This window comes from Solanum stenotomum, chromosome 6, assembly GCF_019186545.1.
Source record: "Solanum stenotomum isolate F172 chromosome 6, ASM1918654v1, whole genome shotgun sequence".
NCBI lineage: Eukaryota > Viridiplantae > Streptophyta > Magnoliopsida > Solanales > Solanaceae > Solanum > Solanum stenotomum.
In genome coordinates this window covers 38,710,601-38,738,095 of record NC_064287.1, presented here as the reverse complement: position 1 = coordinate 38,738,095, position 27,495 = coordinate 38,710,601, and the positions used below count along the sequence as shown (strand labels likewise).

Sequence of the window (27,495 nt, the reverse complement as noted above, 5' to 3'; positions counted from 1 at the left end):
ATCATTATATGAATTATTAATATAATTCTACAATAAGTTGACAAATTTTAGATAATAATATAAGTTAGAATCATAAAATGTGATTCAAGAATATAAAAATAATTAATTTTTCTAAGAAAAAATTAACACATAATTTAATTTTGATAAAAATACGAGACTCGAAAAATTGGGGGCCTAATGCGTATGCCTTTTTGAAGCATAGAGCCACCCCTAATGAGCCATTTGCTACTTTTTGCTCTTTAAATTTTCCTAGAAATTCCCTTTTGGCAACAAACTCTACTCACCACCAAAAGATATAATGTAACGGATGAGGCTGTTCCTCTTTTAACCAAAGATCTCGGGTTTGAGTCTTGATATGAAAAATCCTTGATAAAGAGTGTTTCTCCCGAATGGAGCCCTACGTGGCACAAATTCAAAATAGTCGGGCTCCAATGAGGTACTGGACACTTGATAGGAAATCAAAACAAACAAACTCTACTCTAAACTCATTGATATCCAATGCGAATACCCGACACCGAATAGGAAACCAAAACAAATAAAACAAACCATACTATAAACCCATCAAATAGGAAACCAAAACAAACAAACAACCTTTATTCTTAATCCACTCTGTTCTAATACAGATATCAAACACGGAATAAGAAACCAAAACAAACAAATAAACTCTACTCTAAACCCACTTGCGCCACTCTCTGCCTCCATGCTTCATCATCAATAACTAAAAATACAAAAGATTGAGGTTCCAGTCCACACCGGCAAAAACATTTTACAAACAGTACATTATACTTGAATCTTATTGAGATCTCATTCATAAGAAAAACGCAGAACCAGAACAATTCTATGGCGAATTCGAAATCCAAACCCAAATCTCATTCCCGGAACGTTCTTCAACTTTTCGCCGGCTTAAACCCTTCAATTCCTCATCTTCCTCCGATTCGTTCTTTAGCAATCACCACTAATTCCGATTCCCAAACCCTAGTTTTTGTCGGAACAGTCTCCGGAGACGTTATTTCCCTCTCACTGAACCCCAATTCCGGTTTATCACTCTTCCTGCGGGTCAACATCATTGGTAAACCTGTCACTTCGATCCACGTTATTAGTCATATAAAAAAACTCATTGTTCTCTCCGACGGCTTTATTTATTTGCTCGACTTGAATTCACTTGAACCAGTTCGAAAATTGAGTCTGTTGAAGAATGTTAATGTAGTAAGTAAGAGATTTTTTAGCAGTTTAAACAATGGGATTAAAGGAAAAGAAGATGGCTGTTTTTTCGCAGTTGCAGTGGGGAAGAAGTTGGTGCTTGTTGAGCTGGTTTTGAGTGGTTCTCCTGTAATTTTGAAGGAAGTTCAGGGTGATTTTACCGACGGGATAATGTGTTTATCATGGGTTGATGACTCTGTTTTTGTTGGAACTAGGACTGTTTACTATTTGTATTCGTATGCAAGTGGGCAGTGTGGTGTGATATTCTCATTGCCCGATCCATCTGTGCTCCCAAGGATGAAGTTGTTAGCAAAAGAGTGTAAGGTGATGTTAATGGTGGATAATGTCGGTGTTATTGTGGATAGTGAAGGACAGCCTGTGGGTGGTAGTTTAGTTTTCAGCGAAGCTCCAGAGACCATGGGGGAGATAGGGGCATATGTTGTGGTGGTAAGGAGTGGGAAGTTGGAGCTGTATCATAAGAAATCGGGGAATTATGTTCAGCGAGTTCAAATTGTTGGGGAAGTAGGTAGTCCTTGTGTTGTGGCTGATGAGGAGGATGGAAGAGGAAAGCTTGTCGTTGTTGCAACAGGCTCAAAGGTAATATACATTATTTTCTCTGAGATGGTTTGTTCAGGCTAGCTTGCGCAAAGAAATATAAAAACTTTTGATAACTTTAATTATAAAAAGTCTGCACTTGATGCTTTCTGGATAAAGTTTCAAGTCTTAAGAACTAATGCACTCAATTGGTTAAGGGGTGATGAAACCTTTGCTTCTGCTGAATCAGCCCTTGCATAACTTGCATGTAATGTGATATTATTGAATAGAATTGGACTTTCATCCCGGGAAGCACTAGTGTAGTGCTCTATGAGGGACCGTAGAGCTGTGAACATGCTAATAGATACTTGCTTAAGCTAGAGTTTGAAGGTGATCTTTTTGATAGTTTCAACTATTTTTTTTTTGATGAAGTAAAGATTTCCATTGTTGGCATCAAGGAGACGCATGTAAGTTACAAAAGAGTAGTAGCAAAAATAACTAAGAAGCTCCATTACAGACATTATACTAAAGACAAGGAGCTAGCCAAGTTCGAAAGGGTATCCAGGGAACCTATAGGGGACAAATAAACCCAGCTATATAGATACATAAAGCATTTAGCTCTTAGAGATCGGTAGATAGTTGATATCCCATCAAAGTATCTTCTATTTCTCTCATTCCATATACTCCAACAAATATCTGCTGGTATCATCTTCCATAGTATGTTGATGGGGCTATCAACTTTCCATTTGCTCCAGCTTTTAAATGCATCTTTGATGTTTTGTGGCATGACCCATCTGAGCCCAAAAAGTGTTATAAACATGCTCCATAGATCTAATGCCACAGGGCTTTGTAGAAAAAAGTGGCTATGTGTTTCTGTTTCCCCAGGCACATATAGCATCTGATGACCATTCAAAACTTCCTCTTTGCTGGGTTGTCTTGTGTCAAACATGCTTCATGCATGCAGTCCAACTGAAGCAACTTATCTTGGTGGGGGGGGGGGGGGGATTTGCTCTTCCAAATAAGATTCCATCACCAACTCTCTGTGATTGTGCTGAGTGGACCTAGAAATTTGTAGGCCGTCTTCATTGAGAATTTCTTTTTATCCATAACTTCCCATTCCCATTTGAATTGGTCTGGGCCTAGGGGGTTGATGTTTGCATAGTGAAGTGTTGCTAGCATATTTATCATTTCCTCTAACTCCCAATCTTGTAGGTTCCTTCTGATGATTAGGTTTCAAACATTTCCTTCCCTGTTCTGTTGGACTATTGAGTCAGGGTCACTAGCTATCTGAAAAAAGTTGGGGAAGTCGGACATTAAAGGAGAATTTCCAAGCCATTTGTCTTTCTAAAAACTGATTCTCTGGCCATTTCCTACTACAAGATGGTGAAACTGTGAGAACTGTTCCCATAGCTTGCACATATACTTCCATACTCCCACCCCATATGGTTCATCTGGCAGCTCTGATCTCCTGTGATTCAGTGCTCCATGCTTGGCAATTATGATTTCCCTCCATAAGCTTTGCTCTTCTTGTGTGTATCTCCATAGCCACTTCATTCGGAGGCACTTGTTGTGCAAGGCTAAATCATTTATGCCCAAACCCCCTAGCCTCTTAGGTAATATGACTTCGTCCCACTCGACTAGGTGAAATTTGTGCACATTGCTGTTTCCTTCCCAAAGGATATCCCTTCTTGTTCTGTCAAGTTTTTCCTATACCTTGCTAGGAATGGGGTGGAGAGACATATTATAAGTTGGACTGCTATCTAGCACACTACTGATTAGAGTAAGTCAGCCTCCCATAGATAAATACTGCATTTGCCAAGAAGCCTGCCTCTTTTCAAATTTCTCTATGACTCCACTCCAGAAGCCTTCTGCTTTGAGCTTAGCTCCAAGAGGAAGTCCTAAATAGGTCATTGGAATTGCTCCAATGCTACACCCCAGGATGACTATTAGTTCCTCTAGATTAAGCACTTCATTGACAAGGTTGATTACACTTTTCAACAAGTTAATGTGGAGACCTGAAATGGCTTCAAAAATCAAAAGAGTTAGGTTTATAAATAGGATCTGACTTCTTTCAGCCCCACAAAATCAGTGTATCATCTACGTATAACAAATGGGAGATGTTGACTGCTCTATCCCTCCCTACATCAAAACCATGTATCCACTGCATTTGTTTGGCCTTGTCCAGTATTTTGCTCAGTCCCTCCATTGCTATTATGAATAGGAAAGGAGAGAGAGGATCACCTTGCCTTAATCCTCTCTGAGGTGAGAAGAATCCTACTAGGCTTCTGTTGATGAGGATTGAGTACTTAACTGTAGATATGTTGAATGTTATCCACTTGATCCACCTTTCATTAAATCCCATTTGCCTGAGGATAGAAATGAGGTAGGACCAATTCAGCTGGTCAAATGCCTTCTCAATGTCTAACTTGCATAACAAACCAGCATTTTCCTGTTTTTTACTGCCAGTCTAGGACCTCATTAGCTATGAGGGAAGCATCTGTAATTTGCCTCCCTTGAATAATGCATTATGATGATTTGAGACCAACTTCCCAATCACTTTCTCTTATCTTTCAGTTGCAACAATCTTGTAAGTGCTGTCAATTAAACTAATTGGCATGTAGTCTCTTAGCTCTATTGCTCCTTTCTTCTTGGGGATGAGTGCTATGAATGAAGCATTGCAAGATTTTACCAACCAACAATGTTGGTGATAATGTTGCAAGGCTGCTAACAAGTCTGACTTGATAAAGTCCCAAGATATCTAATAAAATGCCATAGTAAACCCATCAAGCCTAGGGGCCTTGTCAGGCACACTGGCATTTATGGCCGCTAATACTTCTTCCTCTTCAAAATAAATCCGCACCCATCTGTGATAGCCCTCTTAATATCTTATTGGAGCTTTGTAACTAGTGGATGGTTTCCCATCGCATCAGCCTTTTCCAAGCGCACGAGGCCCCAACGAGGACATTGTTAGTGTTTTATTATTGGGTCAATAAATTGTAATAATGGAATGGGCGTTGGATTTGTGTGTGCAGGAAGTAATTTTGGTCCCAAACCAACTTATTTTTTTACCCAACATTAAAAGGAAAATGGATCAGGTCGCAGGTTCAAGCCCCACACCATGCAAAGCGAAGCCCGATATTTAAGTGGAGAAGGGTAGAGGGGCGGGCCCATTATTCACCGAGTTTAGAAGGCAGTGATTGGTCCAAAGGGCGGGTCACCGACGGATTTCTCGGTTATCAAAAAGAAAAAGAAGGAAAATGGATCAACTTAAGTGACTCACGTGAGACCCAATCAAACTCTTTTAAACCATTATGTTGAAATTTGCGTTTAGTTATTGCAATAGTTTTTAGTAGAATAAGTTGTTTAGTTTAGATGAATTTGAATTTTGAACTTTAGTTAGGTTGTTGTTTGTAGTTAGGTTGTTTGAGTAGTTGAGATATTTTATGTTGTTTTAAATTTCAAATTATGCGGATTATCTATTTTATGTTGGCTATTTAATGCTCCTCAATGCTTAATAAAATTATTGAAAGCTATTGAAGCCATTTCAATCCAAAGAAGGACCATCTTTTGTAGTAGGACGACCCAATGCCCCTTCCTAAATAGGTAGGCACATAGTATCAAAAAATATCCAGTGAAGCTTTCTTTTGTCTTCATCACCGCCTCCCCAAAAGTTAGCTAACATTTTTTCCAACTGGTCAAGAACTCCCTTTGAAACTGGAATCCTTGCAAGAAGGCTTATAGGCATCGAGAAAAGAACATGTTTGCAAAATCCACTGGGATGTTTGAAAAGAGCTATAATGCAACATACATAGCACTGATTCCTAAAAAGATAGGAGCAAAGGAACTCAAGGACTTCAGACCCATCAGCTTAATTGGAAGCTTCTATAAGCTACTGTCCAAGGTTTTGACCGAAAGGTTGAAGAGAGTTGTGGATAAGTTGGTAGACAAACAACAGATGGCTTTTATCAGAGGCAGACAGATAATGGATGCAGTGCTTATAGCTAATGAAGCAATTGATTCTAGAGTGTCCCAGAAGAAACCTGGTATACTATGCAAACTTGATATTGAGAAAGCATATGACCATGTGAATTGGGATTTCATTCTAAGTATGCTGAGACAAATGGGATTTGATAGCAGATGGATCAGTTGGATCAAGTTTTGTATTTCAACTGTTAAGTTTTCAGTACTCGTCAATGGGTCTCCTGAAGGCTTTTTCAGTGCACACAGAGGAATCAGGCAAGGGGATCCCTTATCACCCTTCCTGTTCATCATAGCTATGGAGGGGCTTAACAATATGTTGAAGATAGCCAAGACAACAGGAAGAATACAGGGATTTGAAGTCAGTAAGGTTGCTGGGAATAGTATGGAGATCACACACCTACAGTATGCTGATGATACACTAATTTTTTGTGGGGCTGAGGAGGAGCAGTTGCTGATTTTGAGACTCATACTAGTCTACTTTGAAGCCATATCTGGACTACATATAAACTGGAACAAAAGCCATTTGTATCCAATTAATGTGGTTCCGGATATGGAACACCTCTCACAAACCTTGGGAGGAGTGACAGGTACTCTGCCATCAGTATACTTGGGCATGCCTTTGGGGGCAAAGTCTGGAGCCATAGACATTTGGAACCCAATATTGGAGAAATGTGAAAAGAAACTAGCCAGATGGAGATCACAGTACCTCTCCTTGGGAGGTAGATTAACTCTGATAAACTCTGTTCTGGATGCTCTCCCTACATATATGCTATCTATCTTCCATATTCCCCAATCAGTAGTTCAGAGTTTGGACAAAATTAGAAGAAACTTCTTGTGGCAAGGAAATAAGGAAAGAAAAGGCTTTCACTTAGTCAAGTGGAAGAACATCATCAGAAGTAAGATGCAAGGTGGATTAGGTATCAAGAATCTCAAAAACCATAGCAAAGCTCTGAAGGTGAAATGGCTATGGAGGTACCATCAGGAGGACCAAGCACTATGGTATAGGGTGATCAACAACAAGTATGAGGAGCTAAATAAATGGGTAACCAAAGAGGTAAATACCCCCAATGGGATTAGCCTTTGGAAATCCATCAGAATATTTTGGCCTTTTCTCAGTAATCAGTCTACTGTCAAGGTACAAAATGGAAGAAAAACTAGTTTTTGGTTTGATAAATGGTTGGGTGGTATGAGCCTCAAAGATCGTTTTCCTGACATCTTTACATTGGCTCAACACCAACAGAAGACTGTCGCTGAAATGTGGACACAACAAGGCTGGGATCTGATCCTCAGAAGAAATCTGAATGACTGGGAAATTCCCAGAATACTTGAATTGTTTAAGGTTCTGGAGAATTTTCAAGGTATACAAACAGCCGAGGATTATTTATGGTGGCAAGGGCACAACAAAGGTAGTTACAAAGTGATAGAAGGATACAAACAGATAAGTCCTGGTGGCATTCAAGACTTCAAATGGCCTTGGAAGCAAATCTGGAGGACCAAAGTGCCACACAAAGTGGCATGCTTTACATGGCTACTAGCCAATAAAGCAGTTTTGACATTGGATAATGTGGCCAAGAGAGGAATCTTTCTATGTAACAGATGTTCCTTATGTGGTAAGGCTAATGAGACAGTGAGACATCTCTTCTTACATTGCAACTTTACTGAGCAGCTGTGGCAGATTTTCCTTAATCTCAGAGGCATATCTTGGTGTATGCCTAGCAAGATTGATGAGACTCTATTCAGTTGGGAGATGGCTGGAGTTAGGGCTACATACAGAGAAATATGGAGGATGATCCCTGCTAGTATGTGGTGGACTATATGGAGGGAGAGAAACGAGAGATGTTTTGAGAATAGGAACAACAACTTGCAGGAAGTAAAGCTTAAGTGTGTTTTGTTGTTATGCTTTTGGTGTACAAATGTCTACTCCAATGAAACTGAGTCAATCATAGATGGTTTAGGATCCATTTAGGTTTGGTTCAGTTTTTGGATAGATTATACTTCCTTTCTGCTTTTGTAAATATGGTTTTTCAGTACTACCTAAGTACTAAATGAAATACAAATGTTACCAATTTCAAAAAAAAAAATCCACTGGATAACAATGCTTTCATCTCCTACCACTTTATTTATACTCTATCCAAAAGATGTTTTTTTTTTAGATTTAAATAGAGGTAGTCCTAGATCAATATATTAGGATTTAGGAATCAAAGCAAGGTAAAAAAACCAAGAGTGGTATCAAGAGTCTCATTGATCTTAAGGGATCTATGAGCTCTTACAAAGAACTACCATATCATTTTTAACCTGTAAGGCTACTCTTTTAACCTGTAAGGGCTACCCATTTTAACCCATCAGGGCTATCATTTTCAACCTGTGCTTATTGTCAAAGCATAGGACTAATTTCAACAAATATCAATGTCAAGTAGTAGTCTCTCTTTGAATGCCCAAAAAATTTTCACTGTCAAAAAATTTAAGAGGAAGATCAAGTGGACAAAGCCTGGGAGAATTATAGAAGTTCTACAATGTTGGAACATGGATGGAAATGAAGGAGAAAAGGAGAAGAGATGGAGGATTGTCCCAGCTTGCATTTCGTGGACAATTAGGAAGGAAAGGAATCAAAGATGTTTTGAAGGAAAACAGAACAATATTCAGAAGATAAAGACAAACTTCCTAGGGCTTTACTATTTTTGGTGTAAGCAAGTAGTGATAGGAGATACTGAAGATGTGTTTAGTGCTATTGATTGGCTGTAACTAGAAGATCTTAAGAATGATGTGAGTAAAACTTTTTCGAGGGGGACTATACTTTGATGTAGTATACCTGTGAATATATAGAAGTAAATGTTACCTATCTCAAAAATCAATTTTTTTTTATCAGATTTGATCAGTGAAAATGCAATCATATTTTATAACCTATGCCACATGTGTTGTTGTGATGGAAGAAAAAGAAATACTTACAACAACACTAAGCCACTAAGCAAATTCCACACTTGTCCATATAAAAGCACTTTCGAAAGAAACTTCTACACAAGACAATGTCATCGAAGGTGTTTTTGAAGCAAAAATTCAAAAGAAGAAAAAGAGAGATCAGTATCCAAAAAAATGTGCAAGTTAAAAAAAACCAAGTGAAATTCAGCATCAACTTCTAGAGCACAAAATTGAGGAGGGGCAGTTTTTAAAATTGCAGTAAATAAAGCAAAGGAGCAGTGTTGAAATTTTTTAGCAGAATAAGTTGTTCAGTTTAGATGAATTTGAATTTTGAATTTTAGTTAGGTTGCTTGAGCAGTTGAGATATTTTAGGTTGTTTTAAATTTCAAATTATGTTGACTATCTATTTTATGTTGGCTATTTAAAACCCCTCAATGCTGAATAAAATTATTGATAGCTGTTGAAGCCATTTCAATCCAAAGAGGGACCATTTCAACCCTTTTTCGCTGCCCCATCTTTTTTAAAAAAACCAACACATTGCAAACACTCCTATAGGGAAGTGTCTCATCAATTTGAAGGAGATGGCCTCCCGATTCTTAGACCACCATGCAGGGAAAGGAAAAGGCAAGGCAGGGAGGTCATGGACAACCGTAATTGTGTAGAACCCGAAAATTTAAACATACACCTAATTCCAGTGCACGAGGCAATTCCTATACACAAACAACCACTTGAAACAATGGAGGATGAGTTTGAGATACAAGGCTGCCCTGATTTTAGGCTAGGCTGGAAATTAGAGATGTTCAAAATCAAGCTCAAGGAGTGGAGCAGAAACAATTTTGGGGAACTACTCTACCAAAAAATAGCTTATTCAATGAGTTAGCTGAACTGAATCAAATGTAGGAGTAGAGAGAACTTAATGAAGATGAAGTGATGATCAGGGCAACTGTGCTGGTGAAATTGGAGGAACTTGCTAAGAATGAAGAGGCAAGTTGAAGACAGAAATCCCAAGTACTTTGGTATTGGCTAAAGGAAGTAGACAAAAACACTAGATTTTTCCAAACAATGACAACAACTCACAAGAAGCACAACACAATTTTAAAAAAAACTCACAAAAGGCACAACAACATTGACAAGTTACTAATTGGAATTTGGAGGAGCAGAAATTGCGCAATTTGAAGAAATAAAGAGAATCATGGTAGGATACTATGAAAATTTGTATACAGATACTGAATCTTGGAGGCCATGTTTTGACTACCCTAGCTGTCCTAAGGTGAATGAAGAGGAGTGTGAATGGTTACAAGTGTTGTACTATTATCTAGAAATAATCAAGTTATTAACCGGATGAACCAAAAAATAACCCCTCAAGTGTGAAATTATAGAAGATTCTCTTTATGATCAAACAATTCTTTAGCTATTGTCATCTATGTGATTGCAAGAAACCTAAGTCAAAATTTAAGCTATTTTGCACAAATCATGCTATTTGAGTATGGTGACGTGATAGAAGAATGAAGTAGTCACACTTTGTGCATTTGTTAGCTTGTTATACTGATGATTTTGGAATTGCCTGCTATTTTTGTTGAGTCTTGAAGGATAGTTAATATCACATTACACTGATGTACCTTCATCGGATATATATAAATGTTTGAAATGTGCAACTTTTTAAATAAGTTTATTATCAAAGTTTCTCTATTAACAAGAATACTGTTTAAATTTCATAATTAGTAATGTATAATATTGGACAAATAAAGTTTTTATAAACTCTATATAAAATAGGTCAAACCAGTTTATAATCCAAACTGTTTTTGACCCTCTTTAATATGGGTGGGTTGGGTTATCACCATTTTTTACTCAACCTGCCTGAACCCATCCCAACCGCCCCATTTGCCACCACTTCAGTTACAAGCACAGAGATTGTTTGGGAACTAAAAGGAACATAGTAAAACCTCCTGATTAGAGTTTTTAGATTTATTGCTTATTGTGTTTTTGATGGCAGGTTATGTGTTATCGGAAGGTGCCTTCGGAAGAACAAATAAAAGACCTATTGCGAAAGAAAAACTTTAGGGAAGCAATATCACTGGTTGAAGAACTTCAAAATGAAGGTGAAATGACAAGGGAGACACTCTCTTTTGTCCATGCTCAAGTGGGATTCCTCTTACTATTTGACCTACACTTTGAGGAAGCAGTTGATCATTTCTTGCTTTCAGAAACAATGGAGCCTTCAGAACTTTTTCCATTTATCATGCGAGACCCAAATCGTTGGTCCTTGTTGGTATGTGCTGGTGTATCAATGGTTGTTCTGTGCATGCACTTACGTTTCAATGCTTGGATCTGCATCTTTTATGGTGGTACATGTGCTGATCTTTGAATCAGTTTATGAGTCAAGTTAGGGCCGGTTTGGATTGACTTAAAAGTTGGTCAAACCTACTGTTAAGTCATTTTCAGCTTTTGGAAGTGTTTGACAAAGTTAAAAATAACTTAAAATAATGTTACCTTTCTCAAAAAAAAAAAAACTTAAAATAAGTTGAAAATGACTTTAAAAAAGTTAAAAACTAAAAGTAGCTCTCTCCCTACTTTTTATTTTTGACTAAAAAGTCATTTAAGTTTGACTTTTTATTTTTTGACTTAAAAACTACTTTTTTAAGCCAATCCAAACAGGCTCTTAGTTTCGTTAGTCTGTCAAGTCATCCTACAGTTGCTCTTTTTCTAGAATCTTTTTCGTATTTTGCTCTCTGATTACCGTTGTCGGGCCCAAGTCAAGCTCTTGGTGCCAAAAAGTGTCAGTCATACTTTATGCCTTATTTGTAAGAAAAAAAAGAGCATATCATACTATATCTATGTGTTCTATTAAGTGTATCAGTCTACCCTTTCTTTTTTGCGCAGAAAAGGACCAACTCGGAGCAGCCTATTCTTCTTCTTCTAGTTTTTTCTTTTCCTTCTCTATTTCTGCATTTTTTGTCTTGCTTATGCCACTTCTTTCGTGAGCTACTTTTAACACTTGCCATGAATTGATAGATCTTTTCCCTTAATTATCAAAGTCCAAAGACAACCAATGGAATCATTTTCTAACTTACTGCATATGTTAATTAGGGCAATGCTGATATCCTGCTGCAGTTCTCAATTTCTGTCCCAAGTAAAGGGTGACAATGAGTATTGAGCTAGTCATGTTGGGGTTGTATGCTAGCATTCCTATCAACTTAGTCTAAATTGGAAGTCCTCATTGCAGAATTTACTTCCTCTTATAAAGGATTTACTATATTATGAAATTTATAAGCATGCTTCGCACCTTTGATCGGAAATACAAACTCAACTAAGTGATTATTTCAACTCTTATTTTTATTTTGATAAAACAAGTAAAAGTCATTTGATAGGAGGTGGAAATCTTGTCCGAGATGTGTTCAAAAGTAGAAAATCTCACGCAAAAACACGATTCTTTACTGATAGCACCTAATTTTTCTGTACTTATTGGTATCTAATGAGTGCTCCATTTTTCAGTTCCTCCTAATCCTGTTACTCTTTGGGTTCATTCTTTTCATATGATCCTCATAAGTGCCGAGTGATTCCATATTCTGTTTCTGTCTCTTTCCCCGAGAGTTTGGTCCTAGTGACATGCTTTAACACAGTCAGGTATCCCTGATCATTCCAATATGCTCGAGATTGCGCACCATAATCGATATGCACCGAACAGTGTAGCAATAGCTGAATCACATCCTCTCTGGCGCACTTACACATGAAACACCAACTGATATAGCCACTTCTTTATCTTTCTTGTTGTCCTTTGTAATAATTGCCTTGCTACCAATCATGCAAAAGACTGACCTTCGTCTCTTTCTCCGGATTCAAGTAAACCTGATCTTACTATAAGTATGCCATCGACTTGTATTATTTCATCCATGATAGAGATTATTTGAAAAACCCGTGAAGCTCTTCTTTCTTCATGAAAGTCCCATAACGCTCTCCTTCTTGTTCCTTTAGTATCTGAATTCTGAGCAATATCTTCTCTCTGCTAGCAGGGCATGCATAACGTAATGGGACTGTGACAATTTCCCTCTTATGTCTAACTTTGCAATAGAAGTTTTCCAGAGCTTTCAATGGCCACAATTAGTTATTTCAACTGTTAGTTTTGAATCATTATATATGACAGTCGACATGTTAAATCTGAAAAGTTGAGGCCCCTTATTAAATATAAATTTCTCCATCCAAACGAACTCTGAAAGTTATTCAGTAAAAATATGATCCTCTAGCCGTCATATACATTGGCCTTTGATGTCTCTCACTTGATGTGTGGTTCTCAGTTTGTGTTCCTTTCTTTTCTAGGAAAACTTTTTATTTGAATTTTTCTTTTATCTCACTGGAATTGTCTTCTCAGGTTCCAAGGAATAGGTATTGGGGCTTGCATCCTCCTCCATCACTTCTTGAAAAAGTTGTGGACGATGGCTTAACTGGTATTCAGAGAGCTATTTTCCTTAAGAAAGCAGGCGTTGAAACTGCAGTTGATGATGAGTTTCTTCAAAATCCACCAAGCAGAGCTGATTTATTGGAGTCTGCAATTAAAAACATGACCAGGTTTTTATTGACAAGGAGTATTATTTTTTTCTCAGGATTTTTTTAAACTGATTTATTCTCAGGACTTTCTGTGAGTGATTCTTTTTCTTTTTAAATAATGGGTGACCAATCCAACTTGCTTGCACATAAATCCTGAGAATAATTATATGAGAATTGTAGCCCAGTTCTATTGTGGGTATAAGAGGACAAAGAGGAGAAGTGGATATGAATGTCCTCAATATTCAGAAGACTTAAGAACGCTATGCTTAACATTCATAGAGCAGTAAATTCATCGAGGGACATCATAATTACATACTCTCTCTATTTCAATTTGTTTGTCGTACGTTCTTTTTTGATCCGTTTCAAAAAGAGTGCCCCTGCCCCTTTTTGGTAACTCTTTAGTTCCAACTTTCCGCATGACATGTTTAAGACCATAAGATTAAAAGACATTTTAGTACATTCTACATATCTTTAGTTTAAGACTACAAGATTCAAAAGTTCTCTTTATTTTCTTATACTCCGTGCCATGTCAAAAAACCAGACAATCAAATTGAATCGGAGGGAGTATATCAGTGGATTCTGAGAGCTATATTGTAGGACTTGAATTGCCTTGATGAACTCCAATCCGATGGGTAATGTATATATTTATTGTCGATCTATAGGCTCATACTTCCTTTGTCCTAAAGAGAATGAAGGAGTTGAGATTTAAGGGTCAAAACATTCAGTTTTCTCGTGAATATGGACATTGCTTAAGTTTTTATGAGATAATATTTAGATAAAAAGATCTATAAAGCACAATATTACTATCAAATATATTTTGGAACATTTGAAAACATCATATCCAAAGAAAAAAAACTGTTCAACTTTCATATTAAATAGGTCAGGGAGTAATTTAGGGAGCAACTTGTTGAGAATTGAGCATACATGTATCAATTCTTACCTCAGCTCGGTTGATTTGAGAAGTGCAACTATTGTGAGAACGTAATGGAAGGTAAAAAATGATTTTATGTTACCACATGTAAGCTTTATAACTAGAAAAAATCTAGCTCTGTTTTAATTTATGGAGTGGTTCTGTTCAGATAAAAAACCACATCATTTCCTATGTAAAGAAAAAAACCACATATCATTTCTCGAGAATGAGTATATGTATCATAGGTTGAGAGACTTTTCTTTTAAAGCCATTAAGCAAAGACCATAAATTGAGAGGGACTTGGTAATAAGTTTATGGGGTTGAGATGAATAGTGCCGAGGATATATGATAGAGAGAGCTATGAAGTGACCCCTTCAAATGTTTTTCGCTTCCTTCTTAGAGAAATTGTGGACTACAGGGTTAATTCCTTTAGTCAATATCTAATTTTCAAGTGTAAGTTTGAGTTGAATTGCGTTAAGTATCTCTCTTGTATCTTCATTATCTTTTCATAAGTTGAGAACATAAGGAAATGACCACAAAGGGATCAGTTATGCTAATATGGTAAGAAAATGCTTTTGGCATCGTCTCTTTGGTGCTTACCAGTGTTTTAAAAGGCATGGCGTTTTACTTTGCACGGGGCGTGGCGTAAGCTCCGAGACATGGGGTGTAAGCCCCTTGGATCTTTATTTTTTTATTTTTAATGTAGTAAAAATAATATAATAACACCAAATTATAAAAATACATTTGTAGTTTAAAACAATTAAAACCATGATTACAGTAACTCATAAAATAGAACTACTAACAAGATTNACTTTCCAAGTATCAAGCTCCTTCAAAGCCACTTCAAATTGTCGGATGTTACATCTTACCTCAGCTCGGTTGATTTGAGAAGTACAACTATTGTGAGAACGTAATGGAAGGTAAAAAATGATTTTATGTTACGGCATGGAAGCTTTATAACTAGAAAAATCTAGCTCTGTTTTAATTTATGGAGGAATGGTTCTGTTCAGATAAAAAACCACATATCATTTCCTATGTCAAAAAAAAACCACATCATTTCTTGAGAGTTTTGAGTACATGTATCTTAGGTTGAGAGACTTTTCTCTTAATGCCGTTAAGCAAAGACCATAAATTGAGAGGGACATGGTGATAGGTTTATGGGGTTGAGATGAATAGTGCCGAGGATATATGACAGATAGAAAGCTATGAACTGACCTTTTCAAATGTTTTTCCCTTCCTTCTTAGAGAAATTCTGGAATACAGGGTTAATTCCTTTAGGCAATGTCTAATTTTCAAGTGTAAGTTCGAGTTGAATTGTATTAAGTATCTCTCTTGTATCTTCATTATCTTTTCATAAGTTGAGAACATAAGGAAATGACCACAAAGGGATCAGTTATGCTAATATGGTAAGAAAATGCTTTTGGCATCGTCTCTTTGGTGCTTACCAGTGTTTTAAAAGGCATGGCGTTTTACTTTGCACGGGGCGTGGCGTAAGCTCCGAGACATGGGGTGTAAGCCCCTTGGATCTTTATTTTTTTATTTTTAATGTAGTAAAAATAATATAATAACACCAAATTATAAAAATACATTTGTAGTTTAAAACAATTAAAACCATGATTACAGTAACTCATAAAATAGAACTACTAACAAGATTTTACAAGTATAAATAATGTGATGATATAAAAGTTATCGTGTGACGCGAATCAACTCTTAACATCTTAACTTTCTAATAATAAAAGAATCATAATTTCTTAAATATAGTACTATCATACTATGAAATTCACTTCCTTAAAACAAAATAAACAATAAACTTTATTAGCATTATAATAAAAGCATCACTCCATCATGAATAAAAATGAAATTACTTTTAAATAGTGAAATAATAAAATATGATAATTTTAAGACATATGACAAAAACAAGAAGAGCAAACAAGATGTAAAATTTGGCTATGTATTTTTTTAAGAAAATGTTAATCAATATCCACCCTCACGGTGTTTTCAAATAGTAAATATGCAATATTATACGACTTGTTGTTTGAGTTACTCTCAATCTTCTTATTTCTATTGATGAAAAAACTATCAAGTGTATCATTTATTTATTACAAAATTATGAGGGTCAACAATGTTAACTAAAGAATTTGACACATAATTTGTGTAAAATTTGTCAGGCAAGCCCTGAGCATTGGGTGTTAGTTGTGTTTAAGGCGTACAGTCGGGGGCTTAGGGTGTAAACCTCACAGAACTAAGCCCACACGAGTATCAGGGCTTTTTGCAGTGTCTCGCCCAAGGTGAGTCCCAAAATTGCCTTTTAATACGCTGGTGCTAACAGAAATGTAGGATGAAAAACTCTTCGGGGTGGCCCAGTGGTTTGGGCTTGGGACTTCCATGTTGGAGGTCTCAAGTTCGAAACCCCTTGCCAGCGAAAGCANCCGGGCTTGCCTAGTGCGGGTTACCTCTCCTATGTGGTTTGCGAGCTATTGCATAGGAGCGGGGGTTTTACCCTGTGCGCACCCAGAGGGTAGCGGCTGCGGGTTCCCCTTGTCATAAAAAAAAAGAAAAAAAGAAATGTAGGATGAAAAAACTGAAGCTAATATATGTCTCTGCCCTTTGGTTAATTGCATTTCTGTAACATATTTTGGTTTAGTTTATTTTTGAAGTTGGTTTAGTTTGTGGGACACACCTATAAAGTTAGATTGTTACACTTGTTTATCTAATGTTTATGTGCAATTTGGTTTTACTTGCCTTTGCCTTTGCCTTCTCTGGTCTTTAATCCATCCCCTCTCTTATGACAGGTTTTTAGAAGCATCACGACATAAAGATTTAGCTCCTTCGGTATGCGAAGGAGTTGACACTCTTTTGATGTACCTTTACAGAGCTCTAAATCGTGTTGATGACATGGAAAGACTTGCCTCATCAGACAACAGTTGTGTAGTGGTATGTCTATACAACCTTGCTCTATCTTGTCTAATATATGATTTCTTGGTTCTTTTTTTTTGTTGTGCGGGGATCAAAATGTAGTTCATGTGATGATTTGCTGATGTATGTGATATCAAGTACTTTTATTAATCCTCTGGGTCAGCTTTCACATTTCGACTATTCCACCGACACATACTATCAGTATTATCAAGGCGCGTTTACACTTTGAAATAAGGCTCAGAACATGTTGAGCACTTTGCCTAGCTTAATGATGTGTGCTATGGTATCGTCATCAAAGCTCTAACACAAACATTTTCCTTGTGAATGAGCGTTTTCGGTAGAGAAGGCACTAAACAATTGATATTCCATTTAATCGTGAAGAAATATAATTTCTATGTCCATTTATTTGTTATTCATGCTTATAATTATTAGTTTTGGACTAAACATGTATATCTGTATTTTTTCTCCATTGCACCTTTTTTCATCAAAACCCACACTTTATTTGCACTTTGCTTTTATAGCTCCAATAGATCTTAGATCTTTTTTGCGTTTTTTCGCTTTGATAATATTGCATGCAATCTCCCACCAGCACATGTATTGGGTAACTTTGCCCAGCAAGGCTTTAACACTTGGGCAGATAAGAAGAAATTACCTACAACTTTTTTCTCTCTGCTTTGGACCTTAATTTCTCATGGTTTTAAGTTTTTACACACTTAACTGATTGTAGCCTTACCCTAGGTCGCCCATCACTTATTTGTTACGCAAACTATAGGAATGATTCTAGTGGTAGCAGGTCTCTTTTTTGTTTAAGGTAAAGTTATTGGCCTTAGTATAAGTTGATGTAGATATGTAGATATATTGATAAGGTAACATAATTCTCAACAATTGGGCCAAAACGCTCATTTCAAGGAGTGATCAAAAAACAAAAAGAGAAACTAAAAGATATGGTTTTGTACTAAATGCACCCTATCACCAAACATTACAAAACTTCATGGGTGACGGGAAAAAGTTGCTAGGATAATAGGCTACTCCTCAATTGTACAAAATTTATCTCAACACCCTCACAAGCTTTTATATTTTATTATCTCCATACGATTCACATAAGTGCAAGTGGAGCAACATTCCACACCCTGTGCCTTCTCCCCATCTATCACACTTCCCGTTGAAATTTCGAATGGCCTAGGATTACCCACTCTTCTCTAAACCATCTCAAGATTCCCACTGTAGCCTCGATGGTACTTGGCAATGTAGAATAAGATAATTGGCATCTTTACCCTAATCTTTGCACATAAAGCACCAATCAACATAAGTAACCTTTTTCCGCTTCATAGCTGCTAACCAAGTGAAAGAATATACCTTACGTGGTATCTTAGGCATCCGAATTGATTGATATGGGAAGACAACATTTTCCCTCTTTAAAAACATCTCATAATAAGACTTTACATAAAAGACCCATTGTTCCCCACCCCTATTTCTCACCTTTCGCTATCATGTGTTCAACATTGTTTGTGAAGCAAAGCGACTAGTCCTGGAAACTCTCCTACCTCTCAACCTTGAAGATTTCTCCTAAACCTCAAATTCAAAAAACCTTCTCCACCTCATAGGCTCCCGACTCGTTGGACTGTCATCTTCTTTTGATATAAAATTCTATAAATGTATGGGTATGTAGTTCTCGAAATATTATCCCCACGCCACCTATATCCCTAAAAGCTCACTCTCTTCACTCGAAATATTGCAAATGAACTCTTCTAACTCTTGAACATGTTCCTCCACCAACCACATCCATAAGGCATAGTAACAGTTTTTGTCCGCCACCCCTATTCCAAGACCCTGTATTTTTCCCTATTACCTATCTTCTATGTTGCTTGGACTCTTCCAAATGCCTCCATATACGTGTCGGATCTTCCAAAAGTAGTGCATATACTTTTGGAGGATCCGATACGGGTACAACAACATTTTTGGAGTGTACGAGCACATAGCCTCTCTCCAAAAAGTATGTTCCTCATTTCCAAATCTCCACAACCATTTACCTAATAAATCCTAATTTGTAAACCCCTAGGTCTTTGACTGCGAAACCACCCAGCATTTAGGAGTTATGACAGTCTCCCATCACACCAAGTAAAGCTTCTTTGTCTCACTGTCAAGTCTTGAGAAAACTTCTTTGGACTCGTTCCAACTTCCCTGTGGCACTATTCTAGCTAGAGCGTGAAACAAAGACATGAAAATTGAAATATATTGGGATGCTTGATAATGTACTCTTAGTAAGAACTTCCTTTCCCCTTTTCCATAAAATATTTCTCCTGCCATCTTGTGAGCCTCGTTTCTATCCTCTGAGTTACTGAGTTTTCATACTGCTTGATCCTTGTTTTAATCACCAAGTGCCAAACCAAGATAGGTAGTGAGAAAGCTCCATCCTTGCAGTGGAGAACTTGTGCTAGCAATGGAATATCCCCCCTTACCAACTAGTATAATTTCTCACTTTTGAGATTGATCTTGAGGCCTGACACCACCTAAAAGCCTGTTAAGACATGTCTCAAGTATTCTAACCGAGTTTTATCCTCATGACTTAGTACCAGAGTGTTTTCCGCCAACAATAGATGCGAAACTCTGTCGGTACTATGCCCCCAACTCCTGCAGTGTAACCCTGCAACTATCTACCCATCACAGCTCTACCCATCATTCTATCCCATTCCTCCATAACTAAGATGAACAACATGGGGGATAATAGGTCCCCTGCCTCAGGGCTCTCTAACTGCTGAAACATCCACATGGTTGCCATTCACCAATAATGAGTACCTAGCTGTAGACATTCAATGTTTAACTGACTTCCTCCATCTAGCACAAAATCCACCTTCAACATTATGAAATCCTGAAACTTCCATTTCACATGATCATAGTCCTTCTCAACATCCAATTTACACAAACTGGCTGTTTTTCCTTGATGTAGGAATGTGTGTGTATGTCCTTTAGGTGCTGTAGTAGTTGTCTCTGCTAGTAAACAGTAAAATCTTAAAGTTGAGATCTCGTATCTCCCTTGAAGAAATCAGCTAGTGCTTTTTCTGCTGCTGGGATTGAACCCTGATTTCTCATGGTTTTAAGATCGCTAGGTGTCACCCTCGGGTGCATTTCAAACACTTATTTGTTTCGCAAACTTCAGGAATGCTATGATGCCAGCATACTTATTGAAAGGTTTCTCTTGGATAAGGTAAATAAATGTTTGTATGCAGATCTTTAGGTGTTGTAATTGCTCTAGCTGCTATAAATAGTTTAATCATAAAGTTGGGATCTGGCATCTTCTTTGAAGGATAGCCATAAAACTTTAATGGACAGTGCAGGAGGAGTTGGAATCATTGCTGAGTGAATCTGGGCATTTGCGGGCACTTGCTTTTCTGTACGCCAGTAAAGGGATGAGCTCAAAGTCTCTTTCAATCTGGCGTGTGCTGGCTCGAAATTATTCATCCAGCTACTTGAATGATTCACATGGTGCAAACCACTTACAAGATACCATAAATAGTATTTCCTCTGATCAAGAGACTTCTGTAATGGAGGCTTCAAAAATTCTTGAGTCATCATCTGATCAGGAGTTAGTACTGCAACATCTAGGATGGGTATGATAATTCTTTTTTGTTTTTTCAGGGTGCTTTCTGCTTTCAGCCTGCTAATTAAGTTTATTAGTTTCCATTTTAGATTGCAGACATCAACCAGCTGTTAGCTGTACAAGTACTTGTATCGGAGAAAAGAACAGATCTACTCCCACCAGGTACGTCTTACATGGTATTTAGTGATGTTCAAATGGCATATCCATCTGCAAAAATGGCTCTTAGAAAGTACTGGGTGTACGTTAAACTCATGTAACTCTTGTAAGGATGTTTCCTTTCAATGGTTCAACAGTTGCCAAATAGCCATCTAAGTATCCCCCTCCCCTCAAACTGTAATGCAATTTGAGGTTGACTACTTGTCAGAAATTGTGTTGTTTGATTATATTTGCGTCTTTAAAAAGTTTGGGTGCTGTTTATAGCCTAAGATTATTCAACTTGAGATGAATACATCATCTGATGTTATATGCGATATCTATGTGAAATATTTTAGTCTTTTCTACCTTTACCGTTATTTTTGAAAAACATATCTATCTGACTCCGACTTGACAAGGTCATTAAAGTGTTCTGACTAAATATGCAGTCTACTAACCGTTACAGTTATGCTTGTGCATCGAGCCTCATTTTTACAATTCTTATTTCTTGTGCCTCTTCTTGTTCTCAAGAAATCATGTACAACACATAGTTGCATGCCACAGTTTGAGCCCTGCCTAAGACAGAAGCCTGATATTTAGGTGGAAAATGATAGGAGCCACCTCTTAAACAGAGTTTCAAACCGTCCGCTACATGTCCTCGGGATTTCTTGGTTGTCAAATATACATCTGCCTACATGTATTTACGTTGTATCAGTGCACCAATGTGGCAGAAGACTTTCTTGCAAATTTGGGCTTTGACCTGCTATGTGGTTATACTTCGTCATTGCTTTCTTTTGACATGTCTGTTCTGTTTCAGTTATGTTAAAGGAGATCAGAGCCTGACATCAAAATGCTGGATTGAAGTTTAATTATACCAAGTTCAATATTAAAATGCGAAAAAATGAATCAACAACCAAAGTTGCAAATCTTGCCAAAGAATTTAAGCACAAACAAATGCAAGTTACCCTTGTATGGATTGTGCCAAATTGTTGTGTATCCCTGTAAGAAAACAGTAGCTCATGCACGTGGCTTGGTGCAAGTGGTGACGTGTTTTTGACCATGTGAATTAGAACTTTTGATAGATTTGCTTAATTTGAAAAGTTTAAGTTTTTCGAGAATATTATGTTCGTGTGAGATGCCAAGAAATTCCTTGGGGTTTAGCTAGCCCAATCCCAATTGTTCTCTCAGGGTTGGAGCTTGGAAGGAGTATGGGCTTGCCTGTCTATCCTGCTCTCACTTAATACTAGACAGACTTCAGTCAGTGGGATCTAACTTGTGCCATGCACCAAAACCAGCACTTCACACCACGTGCTAAACCAGAGACGTGGGGAAAGTTTGAACGATATTTAATTCACTATAAATAAATGCTTACTTTCTGAATTCTAACTTTGAGTCTTTCTAGCATACAAAATTGCTTAATAAATCGAACTGTGGAATGAATAATAAGACACGTCGTGGCCTTCCCATCAAATCTTCAGTTTCCAGCCAAGTTATATCTAAAAGGATTGAATGTAGTTATTCATCTCTAGTATAGGCTTACAAAAGACCGGCTACACAAGCTTGGCTCTAAGCTAGATAAAATATTTTTTGATCTTGTCGGAATGGGAGCAGCTATTTTAAAATTGCTTAAAATCGAAGAGGTGGAGTTAAGTCACCGATGCTAAATTGTGTCGAATCTTTTAGTTCAAATATATCAAATCAGGTTGGGGCATCCATCCGAGTAAAAGAGAATATAAGAGAACCTAACAACTTGCACTTCCAAAAGCCTTGTATTTAAGTGAAGGATAGGAGGCGGACCATTATCCATCGAGTTTTTAACTTTGCATCAGTGGTCCTTGAGAAATTTTTCGTCACAGAAAAATGTATCTAACTGGCTTTGTTCCATTTTATGTGACGAACTTTACTTTTAGTTTGTCCAAAAAGAATAATCTTTCTAGAATCAGATATAATTTAACTTTAAATTTCCTATTTTACCCTTAATGAGATGATTTAGAGCTACACAAATGTCGATGACATGCTTTTTGTAAAAGATTTCATTGGTAGACCGTAGACATCAAGACGATGCAAAAAAATACAAAAGTTACAAGGAGAGATATATGTCAGCTCCAGTACATATAGAACAACTATACTACGTTCAGGGAGCTAACAAAACCCGTAAAACTGGTTAGAGCTATTTACAATGCTAAGACTATTCCAACTAAACAAATTAAGTAGACATCTAGGTTTTAGAGTGTGGTTTGGAGTTGTGACGCCATCAATTCCATTTAACTTTGTGGATGGAATTGAATCTACTTTCAAAGCATTTTCCATTTCTTTCTTTCTAGACTGGCCACTATACACATGATGGTATCAACTTCCACTATCTCTTTTGACTCTTACTGCCTCCCCTCCTAATCCAGCAGCTCAACAGATCTGATGTATGTTCTGGCATTGTCCAGTTCATGCTCGTGATGTTGAGAAACAGGTTCTAAATTTGAGCAATAAACATACAATGCAGGAAGAGATGGTTATTTGTTTCCCCTGTCAAGTTTCACAAGGAACACCTAGGGACCAGTTGCCTGCGTTTCTTCTGTAGAACTTTCTTGTGTTAAACATGCTCTCTTTATCCCTAACCAGTTGAAACACTTCAGTTTTGTAGGAATGCCACTCTTCCAAAAGTAATTCCAATTATATTTTGGGCCCCCTGTTGCTTTGTGGTTATAATCATTCCAACTTGTTTTCCCAGTAGCATTGCCACCCTCTCCACCTGGCATTCATATAAATAGTCTTCTTAAAGATACATCCCATCCCTGTTCTGTCCAACAGTCACTCACTTTAGCATCAAGGTTCTCACAGATTAGAAACAAATCTGGAAAAAGTTCTCTAAGAGAGGTTTGGTCTATCCAGCCATCTTTCCAAAATTTAGTTTTGTTTCCATTACCCACCTTGATATACATATTTCCTTCCATTTGTGACCATAGGTTCCTGATTGTCCTCCATACTCCCACCCCATATGGTTCAGAGGTGATTTTTGTACACCAGGGGTTTAGTTCTCCATATTTTGCTACTATAACCTCCTGCCAAGGAGCTGCATCTTCCTCAGTGCATCTCCACAACCATTTCATCAAAAGGCTTTCATTTTGCAGCCTCAAATTTCTGATCCCTAAACCCCCTCTGTCTTTGCTAAGAACTACATTCTTCCAGTTGACTAAGTTATAACCTTTTCCCTCATTACTTTTCCATAGGAAGTTCCTTCAAGCTTGTCTAGTTTTTTCACCACCTTTGCTGGGATTGGGAACAAGGATATCACATAGGTTGGCAAAGAGTCCAGAAAAGAGTTTATGAGTATCAATCTACCCCCTAGGGATAGATATTGTGCCTTCCATCTAGCAAGTTTGTTTTCAGTTTCTCCAGAATACCATTCCATATCTTCATTGTTTTGTGTTTGCTACCCAGGGGCATGCCCAAATCTATGGAAGGCAAATGCTCCACTCTACATCCCAATATACTTGCAAGTTGCTGGATCTGAGGACCTCATTTATAGGAGAGAGACTACTTCTTCCCCAGTTTACTTTCAACCCTGAAACTGCTTCAAACAAAACCAAAATCACTCTTGATGTAGCTAATCTGTTATGCTGTAGGTTCAGAAAAAATGATAGTGTCATCCGCATAGAGCATATGACACACTTCTTTTTCTTCCCCCACTCTATCTCCGACCTGAAAGCCTCTAATCCATCTGTTTTGTGTTGCAATCCTCATCATACTATCAAAGCCTTCCATTGCCAAAATGATTAAGAAAGGGGAGAGAGGATCACCCTGTCTCAACCCTCTTTCTGATTCGAAAAAGCCCACAGGTTCCCCATTCACAAGGACAGAAAACTTGACTGTTTTTATACATACCTCAATCCACTTCATCCATTTGCTACCAAATCCCATTTGTTTGAGAGTATTCAGTGGGAAAGACCAATTCACATGGTCATAGGCTTTCTGAATATCCAATTTGCACATTAGACCAGGGGTTCCTCCTTTCATTCTTGAGTCAGTGCATTCACTAGCAATGAGTGTTGCATCCATGATTTGACTCCCCTTTACAAAAGCCATTTGATGTTTGTTGATCAATTTAGACACCACCTTTTTTAGATATCAAATTATTTTCTTCACATATACTATCAGCTTATTTACTTTTAATGACTATGTTTAGCATGCACATTTTTTCTTTTGCTTGTTTATAAAATGTAGTGTCTCCATAAAGTGGCATTCTTTTAATGCAAGCCTTCAATCACAGATGAAGTAATTGCAGCGATTGATCCCAGAAAAGTCGACATTCTTTTAAGGTCAGTGGTTTTGTGATTTTACTTGCCTTTCCACTTTTTTAAAACCTATTGCTATCTGTCTCCTGAAGTGAAGATTGGTGGCTAGTGTAACATCTGTATGCAACTTTTGATTGTACTCTGGTCCAAGTTTTTTGCCTCCATTTTGGAGATTGCTTACTTCCAAAAAGAAAAGTGTAGTTCTTACTTTTCTTCCTCCTCTTAACAAGTCTTTTTGATTTACTGAGCGCTGTATCACATTGCGAATGATAAGTATCTTGTTTTGGTCCTTCCCTGCTGCCCCCTTGTTCTGATATCAAATGCATATTTGTAGACCTAAACTAAGAACAGTCTGATTGAGAATTTGGTGATGATGGTTTGTGTTTGCGGTTGAAATGAAGGAGAGGATGAAAATTAATCTGGAAGGAGCTGCAGAAGATTAAAAGTTGGATTTGCCACCTTAAGAGTCTAGTCAGTGCTTGACATTATCTTCGTTCTAGTCTGCACTCTGTTTTCAAACTGTGACCAAGTGTACTTTCTTTTAGTCTTATAACTTACTAGCTTTATCTTACTTGGCAAATCCATTAAAAAGCCGAATCTTTTAGTAGATTAATGGTCTTACAGTTTACATTGAAGCACCAAGGCCATAAAACTATTCTAGTACTGGAAAAAAGGTTTAAGGTAAAATACTTTTTCTTTTTGAAAAAAAGAAAAAGTACTTTATTTTATTTTGAAATTGAACTTACTAAAACTTGGAAATTTTCTTAGAAGGTTCTCTGTAGTGTGACTTAGGCAGTTGTCGAGTAAGATACGGCCTTTGAGTAAATCATAAGGTGACACATAAATGCACTAAATTTATGGTTTTATTGTTTGACCTAGTATGTCCTTTAATGAATATGACTTGATCATCTGTTGGCTTCTTCGTCAAGTTGCTTCATAAACTTCTAGATCGTTTTAGTACAAGCCTATTTCTTCAAAATCATTCCTTTCATCAATTATCTATGATGTCACATAAGATGATCTGAAAATTTGCAAGTACCAACACAAACTAGCTGGTAGTATATCCTAAAATTGCATTCCGTCACTCTTAGCCTGATGGGAGCTGAATAAAGCATGTAGCATGCCAAATTTCTTTCCTTTTATCTTAAATTGTTCGATATAATTATTTTTCCATAACATTGGTGTCCTTGGGTGCCTAATTGGTTTGGGTAATATTATCTTATAAAGATGTATCTCTATATTAATGAAGCATTTAACTGCCTATATGTTTATTTGAATTATAAACTGAAGCTTTACCATGCAGATATCTCCAGTGGTTAATTGAAGATCAAGACTCCGGTGACACACGGTTTCATACAACTTATGCCCTCTTGCTTTCTAAATCAGCACTTGATGCTAATGAAAAGGAGCATGTTACGCAAAATCCTGAAGTTGTAAACCAAAAGGAGATGAATATCTCAGACCGTTGGAACAACTCAATATTTGATACTCATGTCAGAGAGAGATTGCAATTTTTTTTACAGTCGTCTGACTTGTATGATCCAGAGGAGGTTCTTGACTTGGTTGAAGGATCCGAGTTATGGCTCGAGAAGGTCAGTAAATAATTTAGGCCCTTCATAGAAATAATGGCCTATGCATATCTGCGGGATAACAGCTTGAACTGTCTTATTCTCCTTGTGATTTGCAGTCCTTGTGTTATTGATGGTTTCATTACAGGCTATTCTTTACAGGAAGCTCGGTCAAGAAACATTAGTGCTTCAAATTCTTGCCTTGTAAGTTCATAAATGTTTGGTTATTGCTTGGGTACATCACAACAAGCTTTATCATAACAAATGAACAACTTAAAAGATGTTCTGTTTTCCAAATGTGGGCAATGCATGGTTGACATACTCTTCTGCTGCTTTACATGTGAAGTCCCTCACTTAAACAGGCGAAAATATTTGAAATCTTAGCACCCACATTGTTGCTAAATATGTATTTCATAATTGAATCTGCAATTACTCTGAATAAGATGACTATCTGTGGGATTGTAATTTAAAAGTTGTGTTCATCTGGCAGGAAGTTGGAAGACTGTGAAGCTGCAGAACAATATTGTGCTGAGATCGGTAGGCCAGATGCTTACATGCAGTTAGTACAGTATTCTCTCATTTGTTTCTTTAGATTATTGGTTTAGTAGAAGTTCTCTTGGCCTTTCCCTTATCTTGTCTCTTCTTAGGCTGCTTGAAATGTATTTGGAGCCAATGAATGGTAAAGAGCCTATGTTCAAAGCTGCTGTGCGCCTGTTGCACAATCATGGAGAAATGCTAGACCCTTTGCAAGTTTTGGAGGTACTAAAACTTATCCTTCTTCTGCTCAATTACTTGTGTAATGGTCAATGAGGAGACAAAAGCCTTGTTCTACCCCCAGGGCTTTGGTTTAGTGGCAACACTACGTGTGATGTGCTGGTTAGATACATATTACAAGTTCAAACAACAGAG

General features: G+C 37.3%; 1 protein-coding gene across 50 annotated transcripts in view; it reads left to right on the top strand.

Moving 5' to 3' along the window:
- Positions 1-670: 670 nt before the first annotated feature.
- LOC125868826 (vacuolar sorting protein 3) overlaps positions 671-27,495 on the top strand; it is a 206,237-nt gene continuing 179,412 nt past the window's right edge. For 6 of the 50 annotated variants that reach the window (XR_007446761.1, XR_007446768.1, XR_007446766.1 and 3 more), the window contains exons 1-8: positions 674-1,797; positions 10,625-10,900; positions 12,998-13,194; positions 16,876-17,017; positions 20,335-20,607; positions 20,687-20,759; positions 24,994-25,042; positions 26,322-26,610. Coding sequence is in view for 28 of the 50 variants with exons in the window: in XM_049549402.1 (XP_049405359.1) it covers positions 841-1,797; positions 10,625-10,900; positions 12,998-13,194; positions 16,876-17,017; positions 20,335-20,607; positions 20,687-20,759; positions 24,994-25,042; positions 26,322-26,610 (2,256 nt within the window). In the remaining 22 variants the exon portion in view is untranslated. Of the gene's footprint in view, positions 1,798-10,624; positions 10,901-12,997; positions 13,195-16,875; positions 17,018-20,334; positions 20,608-20,686; positions 20,760-24,993; positions 25,043-26,321; positions 26,611-26,734; positions 26,791-27,076; positions 27,146-27,233; positions 27,346-27,495 lie in introns of those variants that run through there. The other 44 variants (XR_007446750.1, XR_007446754.1, XR_007446748.1 and 41 more) reach the window with 20 other exon arrangements.